General features: G+C 39.0%; 1 protein-coding gene across 1 annotated transcript in view; it reads right to left on the reverse strand.

The window, feature by feature from the left end:
• The window catches only part of PTPRN2 (protein tyrosine phosphatase receptor type N2), a 636,316-nt gene that overhangs the window by 42,068 nt on the left and 568,485 nt on the right, over positions 1–25,763 (reverse strand). The window contains exons 15-17 of the mRNA XM_053934893.1: positions 20,580–20,727; positions 12,706–12,779; positions 4,517–4,594 (exon numbers count right to left, since the gene is read on the reverse strand). Of these exons, the coding sequence (XP_053790868.1) occupies positions 4,517–4,594; positions 12,706–12,779; positions 20,580–20,727 (300 nt within the window). The remainder of the gene's footprint in view (positions 1–4,516; positions 4,595–12,705; positions 12,780–20,579; positions 20,728–25,763) is intronic.

Here is a 25,763-nt window from a genome sequence, read left to right on the forward strand (position 1 = left end):
TCTGTCTTTGTTCAAGGAAATAAAACAGTTATTTCTTTGTAAATAAAATGGAACTCTATCAAAGCAAAACCCTGTCCTGAGGATGAATTTTCTTTCCAGCTGAGAAGAAAACAACCCACAGACCTGACAAATTGTTTAACCACTCAGGTAAAAATGGATTAATACCATGTGAGGACAGTCATCCAGTTTTCGAGAAAGGGAATAGTGAGGTGGAATTCCCACTGATCAAGAATAGAATCAATGAAGGATGTATTTCTCAGAAATAGTAATTGGTAAAAGATGAAAACAAGACCAGATAAAATTAAAAGAAGACTTAAATCAGCTGGAGGCTTTTCAAAATTAATTAATGTAGTGGCTGGAAAATTTCCAGAGTGGTCCAAGAGATGACAAGCGGGTAGAGATGAAATCTCTGCTTGAGCCGCAAACACAGAGCATCCAGACAGATTAAGAAGTCCTGTGGCAAAACAGATCAATGAGATGACTGACAACACAACTCCTGCAGGCTAGAAAGTTTTCAAAGGAATAGGTAAGCCAGGAAAGTTGGAGATAACTTGGCACTTGCTAACTTAAAGAAGCTATGCCAAGAATCTAAGGAGCTGGAGAAGTAAACCAGAGGGACGCAGATAACCATGGAAGCCTTTTGCCATTAGAAGTCAGTGTAAGGCTACTGCCTTTTTTATCATTATTTTTCTTACAGTATATACAAATTCTAACACCATTTGCAAATAACCAATATCCAGGCATTTGGACCATCTCCAGCTCAAACATTGTGCCTTTGAAAGAAAAACTTTCATCAAGCTGATCTTTCAGGTCAACTTGGAAACCCAAAGGAATAGAAAGTTTTACAGAAAATTATGAGACTAATGGCCAACTCTAGTGGCTCAAATTAAATGGTACTGAAGAATGATACCTGCTCTTCTCCACCCTACCAAAAAGACATAATCTTCCAAGAAGTGGTCACTAGTGAGATAAGTGGACTGGTGCTTCTTCAATCCTATAGCTGTACTAGGCTTGCATCACACAGAATCACTGGGTTGGAAGAGACCTTTAAGAGCATCAAGTCCAACTCAGCCCTAACACCTCAACCATGGCACCGAGTGCCACATCAGTCTTTTTTTTCAACACATCCAAGGATGGTGACCCTGCCACCTCCCTGGGCAGGCCATTCCAGTACTTTATCACCCTTTCTGTAAAAAACTTCTTCCTAATATCCAAGCTATATTTCTCTTGGTGCAGCTTAAGACCTCACCTGTACTAAGAATGCTAAACTACATGAGCCTGGGCCAAGCACCATCAATGTTGTATGAAAAAGCTCTGCCTAGTTTGAGAAAGGAAAGGCACTGAGCTAACTATGATCTTTGTTTGGATCTGGGCAACTTGAATACAGTAAATGGGAATTTGTTTGCTAAGTGTCTTATAGCACTTGCACTAAAATACTGGGCACTGGATCAACACAACAGGTTTTAGAGGGGCCTGCCAGTAAAACTAGAAAAAAACATTGCCCAAAACTAAATTATCTGTTTGTTAAAACCTACAAAGTATTGTGACATTCCACATATCCATTCATAGCAGGCCAGACTACTTGCTGTTGTAGAGGTAGTCACTGACTGGTGGGAGAATATAATGAAAGCTTGAGAGAAAGCTGGTTTAGAAGCTATATCTGGAATAAGAGCATGAGATGCAGACAGTGAGCACAGATCAGAAGCAGTTTGGATTTCATTGTGGATATCAGCTGTGTTGTGAATGCCAAGAAAGTAGCCTTACACTTTCAAGTAAAACAAATGCTCTGTAGAGAAGAGTTTTCTGGAAGTCAGCTTGAGAAACCTACAGGAGTGGAAACAATTACAACAAGTTCTTGCTGGGGCAACCTTTCATCCAAGACACAACGGAGTGGCTGATGCCCACTGTGCACCCTGACTGTTGGGAATCTCAGCAGCAAAATCTCTGTAAAAATAGGAATCAATACATCCAGTAAATATTGCTATGGAAGGTGATGTTAAGCTCCAAGAATTTCTGTTGGACTTGCTAAAGCATGACATTGTGCATTTAGACAAGGAACAGCAGAACAGTCCCAGATCCCTCTGGAGTTAGTTGCTCTTCTCACTATCAGTCAGAAAACTGCTTCACTGAGCACAAAAAGGGAAAACAGAAATGCAACTCTGCAACAGCTGGCATTAAGTGGAGGAGGGAGAGGGAGGAGAACCACTGAGAAGATGTATCAGGAATGAATAATTGAATCATTAAACAATCCCTTGTGGCAGCATCATGGAAGCACCATAAACAACAGAAAACTGTATCCAAGTAAATATCAACTGATTGTGCCCTGACAGGAGTTAAGACTATTTTCCATAGCAAGTTCAGGTTTCCTAGGCTTTACATTAAAATAGGCACAATTAAGTGAAAATAGAAATTAACTTTTCTCCTGCAACTGGGTATAAAGTGTAACATATTCAAGCCACGGCTTTTGACTTGTACACTGTATCTTCTTCATGTCCATGGTCGTGGATGCAGTGCTCTGCTCATCTCTCTTGGCCTGCTTACTACCTCTGGTTGATACCCTGGGCTGTATAAAAGGTTTGGGACAAGAATTGGCACACTGAATTGTGATAGGCAGGAAGTTTAAGAAAAGTGGGTCATAGACCAAACTAGGACACTGGCATAGGTAGGTTGTTATGTTGAAATGACAGACATATCAAAATAAATGTCAAAAAAACACCTTTTCTATGGAACCTAACAGAAGAAATAGTAAAAGAGCATCACATCAGAAATGCACACAACCACACTCAAACCAAAGCTGAACCACGGCTCCCAAACGGCTTTTGAGGAGATGTTTACAGCAAATCTGGTGGGGAGCTGGAGTGAACTTTCACTGATGGATTACTGGAAGAGAAAATAGCAAAAAGAGCAGAAGGAAAGTGAAGACTCTTCCACACAAAATAGCATGAGGAAAGAAAGTAAAGAAAGAGATCTTTTAAATATGAAGTGGAATGAAGAAGATCGCACCACAGAACAAAGTTGTAGTCTTTGTGACTGTGCAAACAGGGTGCCTAACTTTTCAAACTGATGTGGGAGAAGAACAAAGGATATCCTTCATACTATGCTTGTATGATTAATTCTGATTTCTGCAATGCTTACTCAAAGTGGGCTTTTTAAATGCCATGTTTAAAAACAAGAACATATATTCTTCAACATGTAATGGGGCATTTACAGGCCAAAGTACGCACAATGTAGATGTACAAATATGAAAAAAGAAACAATTAAAAACCTGGGCCATAGAAATCATAAAATGTCATTAAAGAATAGCTAATATACTATTTGATTTTGCATGTGTAACTTAACAAATACATTTTCAAGTATCATGCCTGTTAGAAGGAATCCATGTACCAAGCAAAAAAGATCAGTCTTCTCAATTCTAGCTAATTACCAAACAGTGAAGATAAAAATCAGAAGCTACTTGAAAATTCAAGCCAGACCAAAAGCTCACCTGACTTCAGACAGAAAGCATTTGCTCTGCCCTTCTAGAAAACAGTCCCAAAATATCTTGGACTGAGCACTTCAATATCCACACACCCAAATTTCAACAACTTTTTTGAAAATGTCCTGATTACTCATCAGAAAAATCGTGACATGAAAAGAGTCTTCAATAGGGATCAGTTAATAATTTCTAAGGATAGGTCAAGTGATGCAGATGAAGAGATGATTTCAACAGATGCAAGCTCCTAAAATACATTGACACTTCTGAAATTGTCACACAGACATACTCTTATCTTCAGAACAAAAACTTCTAAATTCATAATGCAAAACAAAAAATAAAAGCATATGTTCATGTTGATAATAAGCCCCAGCTGGCCTCCTCCCCAGGCAGCTTCTGTAAACTTTCAGACACAGTTCTGTACTTCCAAAGGAATATCTAACACTTGTATCCATCACACACATCTACCCTGTCAATGTGTGTAGGTCCAAACCTGAGAGCTGCACCTGCATACAAAGTAAGCTCCTAATTGTGCATCAATAACTACTCCATTTAGTCCCAATCCTGCAAAGAATTCTGCCCCTACTCAAATTTATGCAGCTGGGTCCTAACTACCTGTGGCAGGGGAAATGCATATTGGAGAACTGGAACATATGTGGAATAGATTTCAATGGAAAATTCATGGCACTTGGTGTTAGGTCCTTTCTGATCTGGAGAATGACAATGAATTCTGGCTACACTCTTCAGGCCCTCTGAAAATCACTGAATCCTTGGCAGTAATTTAGTTACAGAGACCAGGTACTAAAATATGAATACTTTGCCCTGAGGTTCTCAGTATAATTTTCAGGTAACTATTCCTTAGCAGGGCTTGTTTTACACATAAATGGCTTGAATATCCATGTACGAGATTTTAAATATTTTGAAATTAAGGTTATTCCACTTACAGTGACTCAAGCACAACATACTTCTACACGAATTACATTTCAAAAAAGTACAGGAAAACTTGTGACATAAATTCAGCTTTCAAAAAGAATTTTAACTTACCTGCCAGAAGTCAGCAACAGTAGCAGGGAGAGGGCCCTGGGTGGCAATATATGCAGGGTTTCGGGGGTCATGGTCCATCTGGAATAAGGAAGAAGAACACAGACTGGATTTATTTAAAGGAAATGTCTTGTAGTGTTAGAGACAGAAATTATGTGAGGGCAGAACAAAATACTTCCTAAAGGACTGTCATATCCCTCCACCCTTTATTGGCAAGTAAAGTGTTTTATTTCTATTTGTAAGCTCAGAGGAGCTGTTTTCCCTCAAAAGACTGATGACACCAGACGAATATCAGCACACGTGATGAACAATGTCCCATGTCCTCAATATGCAGAGAAAGATCATTTATGGTGGCTGACAAAGGCATTTATTTGAGATCAGTACTCATGGTTTCATAGCAACCTAGGAGCCTTTTGAAACATTTTTCTACACTGAATGTTAAGAATGCTCCACACATCTAAATATGTTCTCCATTTCCACTATGCCAGTCAAGGGCACATGTAACTAAAAAACATCAAAAATGGGGAACAAATTCAGTTTCTGTCTTTTTCTGGTTAGCTGATTTATCTAAATGCATGGATTTGGCCTCAATGGAGGAAGTTCTGCTTAAAGACCTTAATTATTACGTTTAATTCAAGGAGCAGAAAATTCACTGAGCAGAAAAAATAAAGAATCTAAGAAACAAAGCCATCAGGAGTAAATAGGATTAGTGTGTTACAATGAATGTTTTTGAACTGATGGGTGGTTTTCTTGGTTCTAAATCTTAGGATCCATTCTGCTGAAAAAGAAGATCTGCTGATAGGATTAAAAAACAAACAAACTCATTCTAACCCTGAACTGGGCAGGACAAAACTTTGAACATAAAGAAAAGAGACCCATTTCAGCTCTGAGATGTGTGGGTGTGACTCAGTGACACTGAAGTCGATAAGAGTTAACTTATACCCATGTAGCTGAAGGCAGAATTTGTCTCAATACACAGTTCTGTTCTATAAGTAAAGATCTGAATAAGAATGAATGTGAGTCACATTTGCATTAACAGGCATCTCCTGAATTTATTCATAGCCTATCAAAATTTTCAGTGATGGTACATGTCAGCGTAAAAAAGGCACCTCATAATTATGTGCAACATAAAAGAGGGAAGAACCATAAAAGAACAGATGTAAGTTATTCTAACAGAACAACAATATGATGAATGTTGCAAAAAGGAAGAGAACACTTTTATGTTTCTAATTTTCTGATGTATAATTAAGCTGGACTTAAGATTAAAATTCTCCATGACAACACAACACAGGTAAAAGTCACTGAATCTATTTAGACTAAAAGCTTACTTCTGATTCACCACCCGTAATTACAAAAAAACCTTGACCAGGATGTCTGCAATACCATCATTTTATTTCAAGTTTCATTCTCTTATCAGCAAATAAATCTTCCCAACAAGCAACTGCGCAAAAGAAATGTCAACCTTGCTTTCTTTGCCTTTTGACAAAAGCAAATCTAATAGCAGGACATTTACTACTGTGGGTATTTTAAGACCAAGGAAAACTAGCTTTCTTCAGAAATTAGTATTAACAAAAAAGCCCTTAGGAAAAATTTCAAAAGGGGCAACTTTTTTTTTTTTTTGTGCTTTGCTTTGTTTTGTAAGAATTAAGACACTGAACTAAACACAGCTGAAAACAACAGCAAATGTGATCAAGCAAAGTCAAGCTTAAAAGCCGGGGGGGGGGGAATTTTATTCTCCATTACAGTTGAAATTATTTGTTGTTGTTTTGTTTTGAATCCCAAAGGTCTACAAGATTTAAATTTGTGGTGAAATGATTTCCTATGCTGGAACTAAGAATCTTAACTTAGAAAAATTGACCTACACCAAGGAGAATGTGCTACTCCCAGAGGAAATTGTGGGCTGCATCCACTCAAAAATGATGTCACTTCTCCACAGGCTAGAGCTTGGCTTGGAAATGTAACCAACAGTAAATACACCAAACTTTAGAAAAAATAAAATTTGCTTTGAATTCTTCCTAATTTTTTTTTTTTAATGTAGACATGCCAGAAAACAAAGGCAGAAGAAATCAAGGATGATGCAAATAATGCTGTCATGGAGGAAATACGTCTCAACCTTCAGCTGATAAATCAGGAATAGGCCAATCTTGGCATTTCAGCATTAATCAACCTCTGTCACAAAGGTGCTGTTGGAACGCGGCAAACATTACAATAAGCACAGAGTGGTGAAGTATATCAGCAGTTTAACAATAATTCAAAAGACAATTACAATTATTACATTCCAAGCACATTGTGTTGCACAAAAAACAATTATGAGAAGAAACTCTTCTTGCTTGGAGTAAATAGAAAATGGCAGAAAATACTATCACACTATTAAATGATCTTTAACTGAACAAAAATAAGAGCAAAGTTTACACTAATTAAATGAAATTCCTGGTTTCATCAATTTTGTATTACATGCACTGTTTAAAAGACCATGGATTTCAAAAAAAGTGTGAAAAATCCCTAGTCTGGTCACATTCAATTTAATATGAGTAGGTGATGGCAAGGGACAGTTCTTGAAGGTTTCTGCTTTGTTCTTTTTTATTCTCTCAAGGTCAGCAAGAACACCAAGGGCATCTTAATCTATCAATGTTAACAGAAGTTTGAATAAAGAAATAAAGTCAGTAATGGGTTTTAAACTAACTAATCAAGGATCAAGTAAAAGGCTTTTTTTTAATGTCAGTAGTCATTATCTTCTTTCAAGGATCTCTCAGATTTCTCACTTCATGAAAATAAAATAGAAAATGTATTCTCCAGAGAAGAATGGAGAACTCCAGACTCCATACAATCAAGTATTGAAACAAAAATTGATTGTTTGCCAACATTTTACATCAGAACAACCTTCAGAAATCACCCTAATAATAATTGTTCAAAAAGAACATGATTTTTCCCTCTATTTCCCCGTCAAAGCACCAGGTTCACAAGGCTTACATCAGAATGGGATTGAACAGCCATTGTTGGAAAGAAAAAACTACAATTATTACAACTGTTCCACTATGGTGGAATTCTCATTTTGTGCTGCAGTACAGCAAAGGCAAGTCTGGTGATAATGTTTCAATCTATTTTTCCATGATTTTATATTAGGGGTCAAGGGTTACTATAACTGGCTATGCAATTGATTGTACTGATTTCCATCACTACCAGTATCAAAAGCAAATGAAAAGAAAAATGAGGAGCACTGAGATTTCTTCTTGGAAAAGAAAAACTAGAGAAAATTTTAGTGGCACAACTTGTGTTTTCCTACAGGGCTTTGTAGTATAAGCTGACTTATAGTACCCTAAAGTAGGAAAATATATGAAGAACATTACCACAACTGGTTGCCTCTTGTTAATATCAGACCAGGATCCCACCTTTGCTTTTCTGCAGAATAAAAGCTGGTTCTTCCCTCAAGAGTTCTATTATCCAGCTGCTTTATTCTAAGACTTTGCAAGAATTCCCTGAAGAATGCTGAATTTTGTTGAGTTTTTGATAGAGATTGTGCTGCTGCATGATTTCACTGATAATGCTGATGAAATACAGAAAAATCAATAAATTGTGGGAGTAAATCCTTGAGAGTGGTACATGTAGATTCTTGTTAAGCAGACTTGTAGAACTGCAAACTGAAGTAAAAGTGTCAATAGGCATCAATGACCATTTTGAAATTTTATGTAAATGATAATACTGATGAATTCCTTTCCCTTTCAGCTTGTCAGATCTTTAATTTCCACAGGGTGAGATGTGGCCTCAGTCACACCATATTTAGCTTCCTTTAAAGCCTCTGAATTATGAGATCAGAATGAAATCCAGTGTAGACCAGATATAACAGAAAGGAATTTGAAATCTGATTAACACCTTAAAAATTTGTATGGATTCAAGCTTCTGTGTGGTTTCCAGACTTAATGTGTTTACAACACCAAGAAAATCTACTACCGTGCATATGTTTATTACACACAGTATAGACAGTCTTTAAAGAAGTGTATTTGTTTTTGCAAAAGAAAGCATATCCAGCAAATGCAGATGAACTTTGTAATCGTTCATCTCAGCATTAAAATTAAAAAGGTAGACTAGTCCTCATCTTCATGTTTGAATTAAAATTTAAAACAATTTTTTTAATCCTTCCTTTTAAGCCCCTAATGGAATGAAAGAAGCAAATCTGGTTGCCTATGCCATTATGAATTTCAGAGTCTATTCTTGCTGATGAAATTTGTATGCTGTATTTGAACAAACTGTCATGCTAATGACATTCCTCAGTCTGGTGTCTTCAATAATAAGCAAACTGAGTTTTTAAATGTAGTTGATGGGATTTTTCTCTCTCAGACACCCTATGAGGAAAAACAGAATTTCCCATTTACTTTCATGACCTCTGATTTAAAAGCAAAGATTGCACATTATTTACTACTGGATGATTTTCCTGAAATTTAATGAGGACTAAGTACAAATATGACAGAAGTAATTATCACAGTTTTATTCTGCACAGTCAGGGTCTCCTTGTGCTGTAATTGCAAGCCTTTCATTCAGCTGCCTATACCAGAGTTATTATCATAGTACTTTATGTTATTTCAGAGAGGAGGGAAACAGATTTCTACCTCACTTTTACCCTGCAAATTTATCCTAAGGACTCATTTTGCCTGGCCTCATTCTACAGCTAAATAAAAGATATATGGGAAGAAGTTGGACTAAATCTTTCCAGATTCTCTTCACCCATTCCTAGCTGCTCTGAGGCCACCAATATAACCTCAGTTTTCACATCCTGCTGTGAAGTATTGAGGTATTGAGGAGAGGCAGCATTTTTTAAAAGGAAGAAACATGTGGGCAGGTGGCCAGCTCATTGTCTAGCACAGGGATTTTTTTACGGTGTGCTGCTGCACTCATTTAGACTTCAGTGAAGGTTGAGTGAGCCCCAGCTGGAGACTGGACCACTGACCCAGAAGCTGGAGATACCCAGCAACATGTACAGGACTGGCAGCCTCCCTCTATGAAGCTCAAATAGAATTACTTTATTTTACACTCTTCCTGCACCAGACAGCTCCCACACACAGGGAGGAAAAAGCCTCTTCCAGTCAGTTCATCCCATACTGATCCTGTGCTATCAATGCCCATCTCACAACAGTGCTCACTCCTCACCCAGGCACTGCAAGGAGAAATGCACCAGGAGCATCACTGTATTGACAGGATAATTACTGAGGTCATTTAAGTTGAAACAGTCTGAAGGAAAGAAATGGTAGGATTTTTGCAAGAGTGAGTGAAAGCAGTTCTACTGATACTCCACATCCACTGTGTGCTTTCACGGGCACTCACTAAATGTGTGCCTGCTACCAGGAAAGATCTCAAGTAAACAGCAGTAGAAATAGCACATATGTCCAACTTAGGCTTCAATATCTGTATAAACACAGCAAATACTGCAGAATCAAGTGCCCAGTTCAGTATTGCAGTAGGCATTTGAAGTGGGGAGAACACAGACTGAGTATCTCTGCCACTTCTATATTCGACCTCATTATACAAAAACTACACCACATTAACAAATATGTTTACACTAATCTGAGGATATTTAATTTGGCTCAAAATTCAGCAGTTTGCAGGGAATCCTTCCAGACCATGGGCTTGCAAAGCAGGGATTTTATCCTATCAGCCCCATACTGCATCACCTCCAGGAAACACATTTTGATCTATTGCTTTCAAAATAGCAAAATGACTAGTGGCTAAGTGGAGCAAACTCATGTAACTAACTGGACCATCTCTTTCCTTGGAATAACAGGTCTACACAAATGTCAGCTGGGGAATTCTCTCCTCACAGTAGGGTCTCTATCCTACCATGAAGAAGAGGAACTTGAAATTTTTTCTTGGCAGTTTTTCTTGGCTGTGCAAGTTATTGGGCACTAATCCCAATCTAATGAAACACTTGTGAACCCACTTATTTCTGGGCATAGAAGTATTTCTGTAAGAGATACAAAGACAGCCATAAGAATTTTTGGTTCATCAGTGTGACTTGTTGTATTGAACAGAACTCTTAAGTCTGGGAAAACAACAGAAAAAGAAATATGTTCTAACCCTGCAGAAAGATCCTTATTAAGAGCTGGATGGAAAGGCACAATTACAGCCCTTTGTAAAAACACAAGAGTTAAAGCTGTGGCAGCAGGGACCCTGTGCTTGCATGAGCTTTGGGAATCCTGATAAAGCAAACCTCTTCCCAGTTTTGTCAGTGGGATATCCTAGTCCTGTTTCTTCACTTACAACATGATTTAATCTAATACTTTACTCTTCAGTGTAATTAAAGAAACAGTTACAATATAGTCCAAAACTACAATTACAACAGACACACACACACATGCAGGAATTTACCCCCTTCTCCAGCCAAAATTGTGTACTAAAACTAGTTAAGCTGTGTCTACACAGACTTTTGGGCAGGTTGCAGAAGTCCAGTAAAAACCCAGCAGTTGTACTGCTGTCAACACTGAATGCCACTTAGCAGATGTCTACAGATGCTGCAATTCCACTTTGATACCACGTTGTTGCCATGTGAATTACAACCAAGCTTGTACAAGAATACAGTATCTCACTTCCAGTTATCACCTCCCACTCCTGTCCTTCCCACAAAACCTCTCAGTTTCTACTATCAGATGAAGGCTTGACCAAACATAACTCACCAGCTGGGTCCTGAAGAAACAAACAGAGCACTGAAGCCCTGGAGTTGGACCTCTGTGTATGATTTTACAAGCAGGATGCACATTCCTTGGAACATGACCTGTGATCCCCTGATCCTGGTGCCAGACACAGCTTGGTCTAGTCAGACACATACCTAAAAGCAGTCTAAAAACTCAAATCTCTGCCTATCTACCCTTGTCCTCTGAAATGGAAACTGGCAATCCCTCAACATGCAGGTGCTTTGGTTTCCCCTCTACCCTAAGCCAAAGACAAAAACATCCCAAAGGTGTTTTTTGGCTTCTGTGTGTTTTTTAACTCTTGGAATAAAGCACTTTTATGTGTTGAAGGAAATGAAGCTTTGAACTCTGCTGAAACAAAGATCAGGGAACACTTTTTATGTAGCTGCTGGAGTTTTTTTAAGAAAAAAAGTATTATCAACAACATTGGAAGGAAGCAGCCTGTAATTTCATGCTGTTGCAAATTGTCAGCTGCCTTGCCCACACAAAGTCATTTAACTGGGGGAGTGATACTCCCCAGGAAAATGAGCCCATAATGGCAAATACAGCCCACTGCAGTGAGATCTTATTCTCCATCCTAAGTTCTTTCTCACAGTTGCCCTATAATAACTTTTTGGTGCCTAATTAATGTGCGTAAGAACTGTGAGAAAAAGTGACTGCAATACCAGCAGTCCCACAAGGTCAAGGACACAGTGCCTTTTCCCCCCTTCACTGGGATATCCTGACACTTCCATTGAGATGCTATGACAGGGCAATGCCACTGGCATTACTGTACCTGTTTAGTGTCTGCAAATAGAGACCTTTTCTCCCTTTCATGGACAAGAAAAGGATTCACATTCAGCTCACATAGTCATGGGAAATGGCAGCTGGGCAACACTGGAATATCTGGACACAAAACTTGGACTGACCTACTTTGCAGTTGGAATGAATACTCAGGGGCTAGGGGATCCTGTTCTTGCTTTCAAAACAGCAAGCTCAGAGAAGAAGAGCAGCTCTTCTGTAGGAGAGCTACAGAACCACCAGACTGTGCATCACTAGGTCAACAGAATAAGAAAGGTAAGAGGAAATGTCACTTCCTAATGCAGAAAAAGCTCAGAACTCTGTGGAGCTCAGCTCTCCATGCCTACAGAAACCATTCCTCTTACTGTAGCTAGTAGGACAATGCAAAAAAGTACAAGCTATTTTTACCTCTCAGGAGAAGGAAAAGCTCCACTAAATAAAGCATTGAATTTTATAATCTGTAAGTTAATAATATCTAATATCAAGTACAGAAAAACTGACAGTATTACAAGGTAGAACGAGGATTATCTAGTGACTTTTTCTTAGTAAATAAATGTCAAGGATTGCATGCATATATATTTCTCTTCAATTTGAAAGGACAGGGTGAAGCACCAGCGTTGTGAGGTGCTCACAACCTGAGATTAGCAGTGAGGTGCCTGGAGTGACCCTATTTTGACAACAAGGAATGGCAAGGATCAACTATTTGGAATACTTCTCATAGGTTACCATACTTACAATTGGACTGGCATTGATGTAGTCTGAATTGTCATGGCTACTTTCACCTTTCAGACATATCCTGGAATGGTCATCTGCAAAGGAGAAAACAAGAGAAGAAAGTTTCTATACCAGTATTCTACACATTTTATGTTAGACAATTCAAAGTCCGATTAATGTGCTTTTCAAGACAGGAAAATATCAGAAAGGATATTTCCTTCTGACTCCCAGCCTAGCCATAGGGTTGATACAGCCACAGCATCACAGCCTGACTCAGGAATGAAACAATGGGATATTGCAGAGGCTTGGCATTACAAAGCCTGTCTTCATGAGATGCACTGTGATGTGCTACAACCTCTCATAGGAAAAGAGAATCTCCTCTGTTCAGGGAGTTTAAGATTTAAACTAGACATATCACTAAAACCCCCCAGTATTATAACAAACATTCCTGTGCTTGCAGGGTCATGGAAGAGGGAAGCTGATGGGACGTTGTCCACCTGGCTCCTCTAAAATAGGAACAGCAGGGACATGGGAGTACAGCTGAGAGCTGGACAGTAAGATAATCTGTCCTGGTCAAAGACCATTGCTGTGTAGTGTTCCACTAGTGACATGGGGAGACAATATGGCTTGGAGATGATCATGGGAGAGAGAAAATGCCAACAATTTCACTTAAAGTACAACTGGAGCACACATGGACATCTTACACTTCAGACACCAGTAAAGAAAACAGCAGTTCTGGACATAGGAGACTCACTCCTGTTGTTTGCCCATCATCACAATTATCACTTTTTAACTTGCAGTTTTACTGGTGCTAGCTCAATTATATTTAAAGCTGGTACACCCCACACTCTAGTCCTTTTTTTTTTTTTTTATAATTATTTCTACATCAGAACACGTATAATGGATGGGTTTTATTTGTCTGTACTCAGGCAGGGACAATGCAGATATCTGCATCTCTTCCAATCATCCAGACTCACTTTCTGTTATGAGAAAAGAAAGGTTTCTATGTGATGAATGATTTCATCCTGTTTTAGCTGTCACAAACAGGCCAAATTGTGTTCAAGAAATGCCATTTCTTTCCACTGACTGAAGAAAGAAAGCCCAGACCACACTCAGATAATTTTAGAGATGTCTAAGTCTACATATGAATCCCAAACAACTTGTACCTGATATATAACCAGCACAATTTATACTTCTCAGGAAACCTATCCTGTATATGGCAGAAAGAAGTTGTGGAGCAGCCCTTTCTGTAACCCTTCTCTAGCTGAACACAGATACTGATGTTTTGAGAGGATCGAGGATCTTTCCACTGATTTTTCAAACAGACAAAATAAGAGCACATTGTCTAGTGGCCTGAGACACCACTCAACACCAGGATTCCAAGTTGGCTGTTAAGTACCAATCATTATTTTAATAATGAGGAATAATAAATGAATTATTAAACATTCTAAGGAGCATACAGGAAGGTAGAGACAGAGAGTTTGGGCTCTGCTTAGCTTTATTCAACAGTAATGCCATGGCAGTTCAATAGATGAGCAAGACAAAGGGATGTTTGTAAGAGTGTTGTTTATAGTCACTCAATCTCACCCAACAGTGTCAGCAATCTTCTCCTGGAATAAGATTAGTGATGAACAAGTCATGTCAAATTACTGAAGAGATATTCTTTACTATTCACATAAAATTACTTTCCCTACTGAGGTTTGAGGATGAAGAAGACAAGACAGGGAACATGCTCATGAACATTATTCATTTCCATCCCACTTTGGCACCACTGCACAAAAAAATCCAAAATATAAATAAGAACTTTTGACACCTGAGATCTTGGGCTACCCAATATTTTTAAAGGAGGCTTTGAAAGGAGCAATGTCATAGAGTGCTTGAAGAATTGCAGCTCTGAAACCTTCTGGCTTTGCAGGAGGCACACAGGTTACATGCAGTAAATGTGGTCTCTCAGATACCTTAAGCTAAGCAAGCACTCAGAATAAGTCCTGTTCATTGAATAGCGAAAGTGTTTGAAATAATCACCAAAGGAAATGTGTGAAATGTTTTCAGAGGATGAAGGAGAGAAAGCAGACAGTGATTCATCAGTACTTAGCAAACAGATGTCAAGGTGACCCTCCAATAAGAGTCAGATGTGAGATCAGTAACTTAGGGATCTTTTTTTTCCAAAACATAGTGTTTTCTCCAGACCCTCTGATTTAGTGTGCCATGTCATTATCTTGCAGTCTTGGAGGGTTTATCAGAGGGCTAGACATGCTAAGGCTTTGGTAGTGAAAAGGTGGTGAGACTTTGTGTTTGCTCTTAGAAAAAAGTAGTGTACAAAAAAGGTTGTACATGTTTTTTTCTGTATATTTCAAGAGTTTGCACCCATGTGTGCTTCAGTTGCAGCATCAAACATTCATATTGACAATGAACAGATTGTGCTTGTCTATGCCTGTTATCACCTCAAAGCTTCTAGGAACTAGCATAATAGCTCTTCTGAAATAGGCAGGGGAAGAAGAAAAGAAAAAAAAAACCAAAAGAATACAATGGACACTAGATTGTTATGTTAACAATGAGCAGCTATGGGGAAAATGCCGAATGTACAGCACTTTTTTTTTTTTTTTTGGCAAACTGAATATTGATTATGTGAGAAACAGGAAAAGCAGGAAATACAAGTAAGGAAGCATGTCAGAAAAGGAAGATACAGAAGATCAATCTAAATAATGAGACAGAAGGATGAATGGAGGAGAGGAGAGGAGAGGAGAGGAGAGGAGAGGAGAGGAGAGGAGAGGAGAGGAGAGGAGAGGAGAGGAGAGGAGAGGAGAGGAGAGGAGAGGAGAGGAGAGGAGAGGAGAGGAGAGGAGAGGAGAGGAGAGGAGAGGAGAGGAGAGGAGAGGAGAGGAGAGGAGAGGAGAGGAGAGGAGAGGAGAGGAGAGGAGAGGAGAGGAGAGAGGAGAGGAGAGGAGAGGAGAGGAGAGGAGAGGAGAGGAGAGGAGAGGAGAGGAGAGGAGAGGAGAGGAGAGGAGAGGAGAGGAGAGGAGAGGAGAGGAGAGGAGAGGAGAGGAGAGGAGAGGAGAGGTAATAAGGAAGTGAGAGAAAAGACAAATGCTGTTCCTAGCTACTGCAATCTGGCCAAGCTACAACTCGTCATCATTTTAAGTATCTACAATAGCTGCTGCTGAATGCTGAGCTGCTTTGCATTTGCTATTGCTCCAGCCAAGTGACAACTGAAAGAAAAGCAAAACATATAGATGGATACATGTGACAGAGAGAGGCTTCCTAAATAAGAAGGTTAATATTAACCTGTAGCTCCAGAGAAACACAGCACAATGTTGGATTTCATATACATGTAAAATATAAATCATAAAATCTAGAGGATAGAGCATCAAGGACATGATACAAGCAAACACACATGAGTTTGCAGTATATAAATCTTAATTTATAGACTGCAAAGGCTATGTTTTGGTGTCTACACATAGATATCTTCATGTGGGGTGGTTAATGGAGCTTGAGTTAGGTGGCTAAACATGAACATGGACTGTTTGAGAAACTGTAGGGTAAATGAGACATTGAACAAGGAAAACAGATAGGACACAAGACCCCAAGACTTTTACCCTATTAGACCAGCATCTGAAGCTCACACAGGATACACAGTGCCATCCTAAAGCTCTTCATTTCACTATAAACCAAACACCAACATCTGGCACAGCTCTCCTGATGTCACTGCACTGACTGGCTCCTCACTGGCTGTATCAGGGGCTTTGACACCAGGCTCACATGGAGGCAGCTACAAGGAGACACTAAAATTCAGGCATCCTGATCTACAGTCTCACAGACTCATGCCCAGAAAACTTGGTTTCAATGCCTCAGTGTAGGTTTCTACTGATTTTTGAGAGTCCTAAAGACACTTGGGCTAGCAGGCAGGAGGGTCACAAGTCTCCCACAGGGCTGGTATTATACCTACCAGTTCTGCCTGGGTACTTGAGTACTTTAGGCATCTCAAACAACACTGGATTCCTGTGCTTAAATGACTTAGTCAAACATAAAATGTCATTACTACTTGAATTTTTATGTGAATAATTATTATTAATGATTATTGACCAATACTACAGTAGTATGTCATCTCAATCTTTTACTTCTCTCTCAGTGTCCCTGCAACTTAACAAAGATCATTTTTGTTGTTAGATGGAGATTGGATGTTTGTAAAAGTAAGACTCACATTTTCCCTCTGTCTTTTGTTTCCTTTTAATCAGATACTTCTGAAGGAACAGAAGCAATAAACATAAGGTTGAAAAAAATGGAATATGGGCAAATTTAGGTTCTGTGAATCCAGGCATCAGAGAAGAAGGCAATCAACCAGGCACATCCTGCCTGGATCATAATTTTCTTTTAGATTTAGACTGATTTTTGTGGGTTTTTTTTCATACAAAGCACTACACAGGACTCCACTGAATTAAGAAAGTGAAGATCTACTGAGAAATGAAAGTGGTGCAGTCTGAAGATTATGAAGAATCATAATCTGCTGATTATGATTATTTTGCCTTTAGATGATCTGCAGGAAATAGAACTTTTCTTTGCTCTGAAGTGCTCGAGTTCATTCATTTCAGAGCACTATTTGCACATGCATCCATAATATGGATAATGCACACCACCCTCTGCTCAGGTGTTCCCATCTCTGGTGCACAACCCCAGGCTGTGCTCTTAAAGCAAACAAGACAGATCTGGGTGCATATTCTGCCCCTAAATGCTTTGCTCTCCTTTAGAGGAAAGGCAATACAGAGATAAGCAGGTTGCTTAAATATATACCACGACCCATGGACATGACTGTGGTGGATAGTTTTTGATAGATGTTCACTGCAAAAAGTTGTTTGCCAAATGTTTAAAATACCTGTATATATTCATGGTGTACATGAATAAAAACATACAGCATTGACTCTGTTGAGATGGGTTTGTTTTTCAGAAATGCAAAAAGAGAAAAAAAAATGGAAAGCTTTTTTGAGCTGCTCATCTATTCATAAACAAAATAGGCATCACTAAATTATAGCACTAAATATAAACACCGTGTGCCCTAAATTACAGCAATCTGCTTCTTGATTGGATAAAAGGATACAGTTTTGTTAATCTAGAAGGTCCAGGTAACTTGAGTTGTTAGTATTTTTTAAACTAGTAAGTAGTTAAGGGCAGGACCAAGGTGTTCTGCTATCAAGTATTTTAAAAGCTGTTTGTATAGAAAATAGAAAAATTAGGTACAAGAGTAAGTTATGATAAAAAAATTGTGATAATAATTAGATCAGTTATATAATCAGTAAAAAAAATTGTATTACTTCAAGACTGGTTCAGAAAGAAACACACAAAGTAAACACAACATATTAAAGCTTCTTTGAAGCCTTTCTAAGAGGAAATCTTCTATGTGAATTGGAAATCTTGTTCTACCTTGTCAAGGTGATTATGAATATGAAAGGGGTAAGGAAACACTAACAAGGCATTACTCTGAGAATACACTGAATGTAGCACAACAGCTCTGTAGAATATCAAAAGCATAGCAGGTTTGCTTCTTCATACATGATGAACCAAATCTGTGGCTTTTTTTGCTATAGTTTTAATATCTAGCACACTTTAAAAGATAGTAGGCACACTGGGCCTTCTCATCTCAGTCTAATCTTAGAGTCTAAAATAACCATCACCTTATCAAAATTTAATATTGTTTAAACCCTATGCCATACTTTCCACCCATCAACAAAGTAGTAAGCAGTTTAAACATACATAACATAACTGCTGTTTACCAGTGCACAGCAACTTCAGAAAGTGAAGGCAGATAATTTTGTGCAATTCAGTCAAAAAAGAAAATTCTCAGTGCACTAATATTTGTAATAGAAGTTTCCACACTGAAGAAACAAAGCAAATGTATCATTTTATCCTTTTAAATGTACTAAAATAGTTACAGTTAAAACTTCAGATAAATTGCAGTCACCCTATCCATGTCTAAATATCTTCACCAAATCACCTTCAGGCAGCACTGATTCAGTCTAGACCCAGATATGGGAAAAACAGGCATAACAATAAGCCATGGAAGAAGCAATGGCAGAGAAACAAAGGCTGGTCAGTGCTGGCTGATACATCCAGAGGTTCAATGTGATGAAAAGAGACAGACTACCTGTCACCATCCCTGAGTGTATCTAAAAGACAGGTACATGTGGTATTCAGAGATGTGGTTTAGTGGTGACTTGCCATGGTGACTGAACATGATGATCTCAGACATCTTTCCCAACCCAAATGATTCTATGACACCCAAGCTAAAAATCTCTGCTCTTTAGCACTGTCACAGCCATGATACTTCTGGATTCAGAGGTAGAAAGGTCTAGTCTGAAGGTTTCTATCTTATAGCTCATTGTATCATGAAGACACAGTTTCTACATCAGTCAAATAACCAGCACTAATTTCTGGCAACATCTGTAGCTCCCATGCTGTCTCTGTGGCAGCAACCAAAACCAGTCTAGCTTAATTTATGAGCAGGAGCTTGAAATATCTTAAGATGGTCTGACTGTAAGTCCATATTGATAGAAGACTTTAAGCAGGAAGATTAACTTGGATCAATACATATTTTCATGGAAAATTTTCACTGCCTATCATGTCAGTTAAGTGCTGGTTCTTTTCAGGATGTAAAAGGGCACAGAAGGCTTGCACTACTTTAATTTTCATGGCGAATTCTTTAGAACTTCTCAACAAGCCTGATCCTAAAACACATGGAAGTCAGCAAACTGCTGCTGTTGCCCCAAAAGGCTTTTGACCAGCACTGAATTTACTCAGGAGAATTAATACTGCTAAGTTGCTGTAATCCTCTCCTGAGTAGAAAAGTATTGCAGAAAGAACCACTACATAAACAAAAGAGACAAACTCTGCTGAAGCAAATATGCAGGGACTGATGGGCTCAATTAAATTACCATGTCCTTCCAGAGAATCTTCACTCTAAATCTGGTTATGACATTTACTTAAAGTGTTACCTCTCATTTCCCTATTTCTAAAGGAGGAATACTACTTACTCAAGACTCTCTTAGGGAAAATTAATGTTTTCAGGGCACCTTAAAAATTAAACCAGCTATAAATATGTTTGCCAAGCTATCCAGCTGGATTGTGGGCATGCTGATTGAGAGCATTTTGGTTGCTGTGGACCGTGCATATATTCTCAGTTTCATTTTTGTTTCATTGCTTGCTTAATGAAATATGTGTCCATACATTACCAATGTAATCTATGAGATATATATATGTTTGCACAGCAAAAATATATTACTTTTATTTCAAGCTCAAAAGGCGGCTGCTTACAGGAAAGATCAGATTCTAGGAATATAAACATCCATTCCTTTTCTTTAATGATTATTTTTATTTTTGTGTGTTTAGAGAAGCCTTGCAGAGAGAAGCCAGTTTGCAAACTTATCCACTGAAGCCTAAAGGGGCTCCTTCAGTACAGCTGAGTATCTGATAAACAGATTATCTAGCTCTGCCTATAGACTGCTGGTATTACTGCTGGATGGACAAGAGACCAACTTGTCTTGGTTAGAAGAAGGAACTTCTACTGAATAGCTACTGATGCCACTCTTGTACAGACAGTATATTCCAGCACTGACAATCACTCTGGCTATGGAATTTGGTGAGACAGTACAGCTGCAGCAGCAGTGTTATGTGGCACAGTTGTGCCTTTTTGTAACATATATGTGACTCACAAGGAGATAAACAGGGTCTGATAAGACAACAGGACATGCACCCAGCCCACAGTCATAGCCACAGCTTTCCAGTACACACAGAAACCACTCCACTCCACTCCACCTGCCTTCTGCAGCTTTCACACCCCTGTGCAAAGAACACTGGGGAGTGTGCCAAGAGCTTAGAATGGCGTGATCAAAGGGAAGTGTACATACATGGCACCACAGCCCGGGAGCGGTTCTTCTGGGCATTCTCCTCCTGCTGTGCCACGCTGCTGTCGTTGGGCTCAGCCTGGTACGCACACAGAGCTTCCCACTCCTTCTCCAGACGATTCTTGTTTTTCAGGTGATCTTCCATGTAGGACTGGAATTAAAAGAGTACTACATTAAGCAATAACTTAGCTAGGCTGAAAGCTAAGCTTAAAGGATGTTTCTCAAAGCATGGGAATCCTGAGCTTCGGGGAAAAAAGAGGCTCAGTTTTAAGGTTCATTTATTTACTTAATGGAGTTAACTCCAAGCTTATTTGTGCTATAAAAAATGAGAATGATAAAATGTACCATTGCTAACAGAGAGGAAATGAATGAAACATCTAGTCACTAAGCTTTAGGAGGAAATTATTTCTTCTTCAGTACTTAGAAAACATAAGCCCAAACAAAAAAAAAAAAAAAAAAAGTTCCATTGACAAAAATTACTACAAACAACTTCTGTCAAAATAAAGGATTTTACAACCAAAGTTCAAGCATATATGCATGTCACAACAGTGATAGAAATGTCGAAAATAATTTAAAAATTGCTAGGCTGTACTGTTGTGGCTTAAGCACTGGGTCATCAGAAACTCATCTAGCAGATGAACAGGCACAGAGAGGGCCTTGAACTGAAAAGATGTTGTTAATTAATATTAATATGTGTTGTTATAGATTGTACATTGCATTCAGTTAACAGTATTGGGAAAAGCATCACCAAAGAAAACTGTCTGTGGCAGGAATGATGGGCCATCCAAGAATCTTGGTGCTGATCTTAAGCTTTCACAGGTCTCCCAAGGCTAGAGCTCCAGTCCAGCAGTGGATAGGAATTCAGTGCCAAAGATTTGAGAAAAGTGAACCAAAACCCTTTTCCTTCACCCCATGGATCAGAAGATAATCCAAGTATGTGAGGGGAGGAGAGCAAAAAGGAGGAAGAGTGGGAAAACCCAGAAATCTTCCCTGTCCTTTAGCATGAAAATTAAGAAAGTGATCACCTGGTACTTTAAGCCTACTTATACAGGCTCATCACCTTGCAGAGCCTGCCATCTTCTACAACAAGCAATAGAACCCTTTCACATTACACCTGTTCATATTTGCAAATTAAACTCAGTACTGCCTTTACTAGGTAGGTTGAAATTAACATTCCTAAACAGATTTAAAAAGGACAGACTGTTCAAGAGACAGGTTCAGGGCTGGGGTCAGTAGCAAAGCTTCTGGCCCAAACATCAGTCACAGTGGTTATTGCTGAAACCTTCACTAATACAGCCCAATCTGTAGCAAACCTTGTCTAGAAAAAGCTCCCAGAAAGTATTCACTGCAAAGTATAAAAAGCACTTTAATTGCTTAGAAAACCCTTTCCATAGACAATCTCTGTGATGTCGAATTGCTCTTCCCAAATGTGCTTTAAAGAAGAAAGGCACTCGTGCCCTGTCTACAGGTTTAACAGAAGGTGCAAAAAGCTTGCAGCTTGTCCTCTGCCAAACAGGAGCTCTGCAAATCTGTTGTGCCACTGTGCTTCCCACCTGGCTGGCAGGGCAGGATACAGCTCCCTGTTGCAGCTAGAACAGTTTTTTTCATGACAAAAGAGCCCCTGACACACAGCTTTGTTTGGTACAGGGTTTGTTGGGCTATCTTTACACAAGGTTTGTAAATCAAACCTGGTACTGAAAAACCAATTCAAGAAGCGACGCTTCTAGAAGGGATGTCTTTAATGACACAGAAAGATATTGCATCAGAAGAAAGGTTTCTAAAGGAGGTAAAAAATAGTGGTGGCCTAGATACAATCAAAACACCTACTGTGTGATTGCTTCTTTTCTATACTGAAGGAAGAAGCATTGCAGTGGACAGAGCTGTGACCTGACAGACGTGGAGCTGGGAGAGCGGCGTGGCCCCGGTGTGTGTCAGGGTGTGGGTCTGGTAACACATTCCCAGCATTAACTTGCAAGTTAACAGGAGAAAACCATCCTCTAATAATTTGTTTGTCCTTGTCAAAAGGCTGTTGCTACCAGGGAAAGGAGGGAGGCTAAAGATCCTGTTCTTTTCTCCTAGCAAATCTGTGCCTGGATATGTATACTGAAATCATAGGAAATAAAAAAAAAAAAAAAAAAAAAAGATAATCCCTCCAGAGCAGAGGCTTGCTGGTATGCAAGAATTTTTATGAGGCAAAGGAAAAAAAGAGCAAAATCTTACAATACCACCCAGCCAAGACTGCTGGCTTCAGAGCAGCTGTTTAGCATGCAGCAGAGATCAGGCAGTCAAGGACCAGCTTGTAGCATCTTCCCATTTTAAACCACAGTTTTATAATCTGATTCATTTTGACATGCCCATCACCAATGTCCCACAGAATTCAGGGACATTTTATGCAGATAGACAGATCTGCCAACACTGAATCTCTCCAAAATATTGCTAAGTCCACAAAGCTGTAGGAAAAGGACCATGAACATTTGATTCCTAAGGCAGGACTGAATGTAGTAAGGAACTTTCTGTTGACTCCAGCTTGTCTCTCTGATGATTTCAAGGATTGTATTTTAAAAAGAAATTTAATTTCCTTTTTAAGTTATCAAATCTGACACAGTTAAGGTAAAGTTTACTGTTAAGGTAAATTGACTGCTTTTATTGCACATGAACTTTTAAATAACTCAATGTTCTTTAAAAGTTATTACTTTTACCTTATTTTTTCAGGTAATCTTGAGTGTAAAGATACATGAATTTTCAAATGAAAACACACTGAAACCTTTACTTTAACCAACCATTTTTTTGTGTGGTTTCAATTCCTGCATCACATGGATCAGATTTACAGGTGACAGACCTTGAAGAGGTGTTTGACTATTTGAATGGACCCATAGAAGGCTCTGCCCAATATGAGCATCTGCTTTACACACATTTTTAAAAGCTACTGAGAAGGAAGCTTGCTTTAAAACATTCAGGAGCCAGACAATTCCCTCAGAGTTAAGTAATCTTTCATTTACAGTCCTTCAGAGCCCCTACGCTCATCCCCACTTTGCTAAACAGAAGCTTAGTGATTTTGAAAGACTCTCTTGGGAGCTGCTGGATGTACATTAAATTGAGTGGAACTTCTGATATTTTAGAGATTGTATGTCTACTCAAATCCACTCCTTAATTAGGATGTTTTGATGAGACATTCTGCAGTGTTTGACTGGTGCAAAAGAAATTCATTACCAACATGTCAAACACGCACATGATTGTCCTTGTCCCAGAGCAGCAGGTAAAATAAATAGAGGTTGTCACCACTGTTATTGCAATGCTCCTCAAGCCTGCTGAAAAAAGCAGAGGTCTAGCCTCACCAATATGGGCACATCAAGGCAAGTCCTGTAATCCCAAGTATATGCTATTATTTAAACAAACACCATCTGCTTGCACAGATCTTCTGATGCACCTTAAATTCCATTAACCTTACTTTTCCTTCCCCAGGGCCTCACCTGCGAGGACAATTGGCAGCCCAGTCCCTACTTTCTCTTGTTTAGACAGAGGAGATAATCTTGCTACCAAACATGCTGTGGGGATAAGGAGGATGTGCTGATGTAATGAGGACAGAGTGGATGTATTATAAAATCCATTATTACTGTATGAGACCTGCCAGTTGCAAGGCAAAGAGGGAGCTTTCAGCAAGAGGATGAAAAGCTGTCCCAGGGACAATGAATGGGCTGAAGAGACGCTGCCAGTGGCACATATTAAGACAGATTTCATGTGCCTGAGCATAGGCCCAGCTTGGCTTTGGTAGAACATGGCTTTGTTAGAGCTTGTGTGCTCAGCTGATGTTGTGATATGGTGTTAAACTACTTTGGTTTTCTTTATTTTTTTCTTTACTCTTTTATCAAGAGGGGTGTCCAACATAAACTCTGTGACTAAATAAGGTTAAAACTATAACTATTAAATTCTAATTGACTGATCAATCTTTAAATCAATCTTTAAACCATAGAATCACAGTCTCTCAGATCATCAAGTCCAACTGGTAACCCAGCACTTCCAAGTCCACCACTAAGCCATTTTCCTCAGTACCATATCTGTATGTCTTTTAAATACCTCCAGAGATAGTGGTGACCCCACCACTGCTCTGGGCAGCCTGTTCCAGTGCTTGACAGCCCTTTTGGTGAAGAAATTTTCCCTAATATCTAATCTAAACCTTCCCTGGCACAACTTGAGGCCATTTTCTCTTCTCCTATCACTTTTTACTTGGGTCAAGAGACACAATACTTTCTTGAGACAGTATGGTTTGCATCTGTCAAGATATTTGTTTTAAAAATGCCTATTTTATTAGCTGATGTTCAGTTGCCACAATTATTTTTGACAACATACTTCCAATACAGTACTTGAGTAGAAACCCTTTTCATGACTGAGGATGCATCTTTCAGTGAAAATATGTGCAGCTCTCAAATTGACAGATGTTGACAGGTCTAATCGAATTTGAAATGTCAGCTGAAGATGTGGATGTGAAATTATCTTAATCCTTGTAAATGGTGACTGCTCGAACCCACACTGTTCACCCAACAGTGTGGGAACCACTGCTTTCAAACTACTGCTGCTTTTCCCAGAGATGCAGAGGGCCAGGCAGTGCTGTTGTGCTTCCCAGGGTTCCTTAGAAGGAGGAGAGGAAATTCTAGAGGAGAGAATTTGTCTTAGCTATTATATAGTAAATTGTGCAGAAAAAGACTATACTTGAAAAAAAATTGTTTTGTATTCTTGCCAGTTAATTTAAACAATGTGTTTTTTTGCCTTTGTTCCTTCTAACTCATGGGTTGCATCGTTCTGGTCGAGGATGCCCCAGAATTCTTGCTACTCTGAACTTCTTTGTGTTCTTTAGTACACGTTGCATTGACTACATGTAAGAGGAATACTTTTCTAAATCCAATTTGCTTTCAACACCACATATGGTTTTGTCCTTCCATTTTCTGGCTTAATACCTTATCATTAGTGGCTTCACAGTGAATTTCTCTGTTCCCACTCATATTACTCACAATGCTATAGAATTCAGAGACAGAAACAGCCTATCTGATTACTCGCTTCCAGGTCTTCAAATAATGTTATTTCTTGTACTTCACTAGAATCCTTCTAACATTTGGCTGCTCTGTATCTAAAGCAGAAGCCTAAACCACAGTTCATTACTACTTCTTGGGACTCTAACTGTTCTGAACTATA

The sequence above is a fragment of the Vidua chalybeata genome, chromosome 1 (assembly GCF_026979565.1).
Source record: "Vidua chalybeata isolate OUT-0048 chromosome 1, bVidCha1 merged haplotype, whole genome shotgun sequence".
Classification (NCBI taxonomy): domain Eukaryota; kingdom Metazoa; phylum Chordata; class Aves; order Passeriformes; family Viduidae; genus Vidua; species Vidua chalybeata.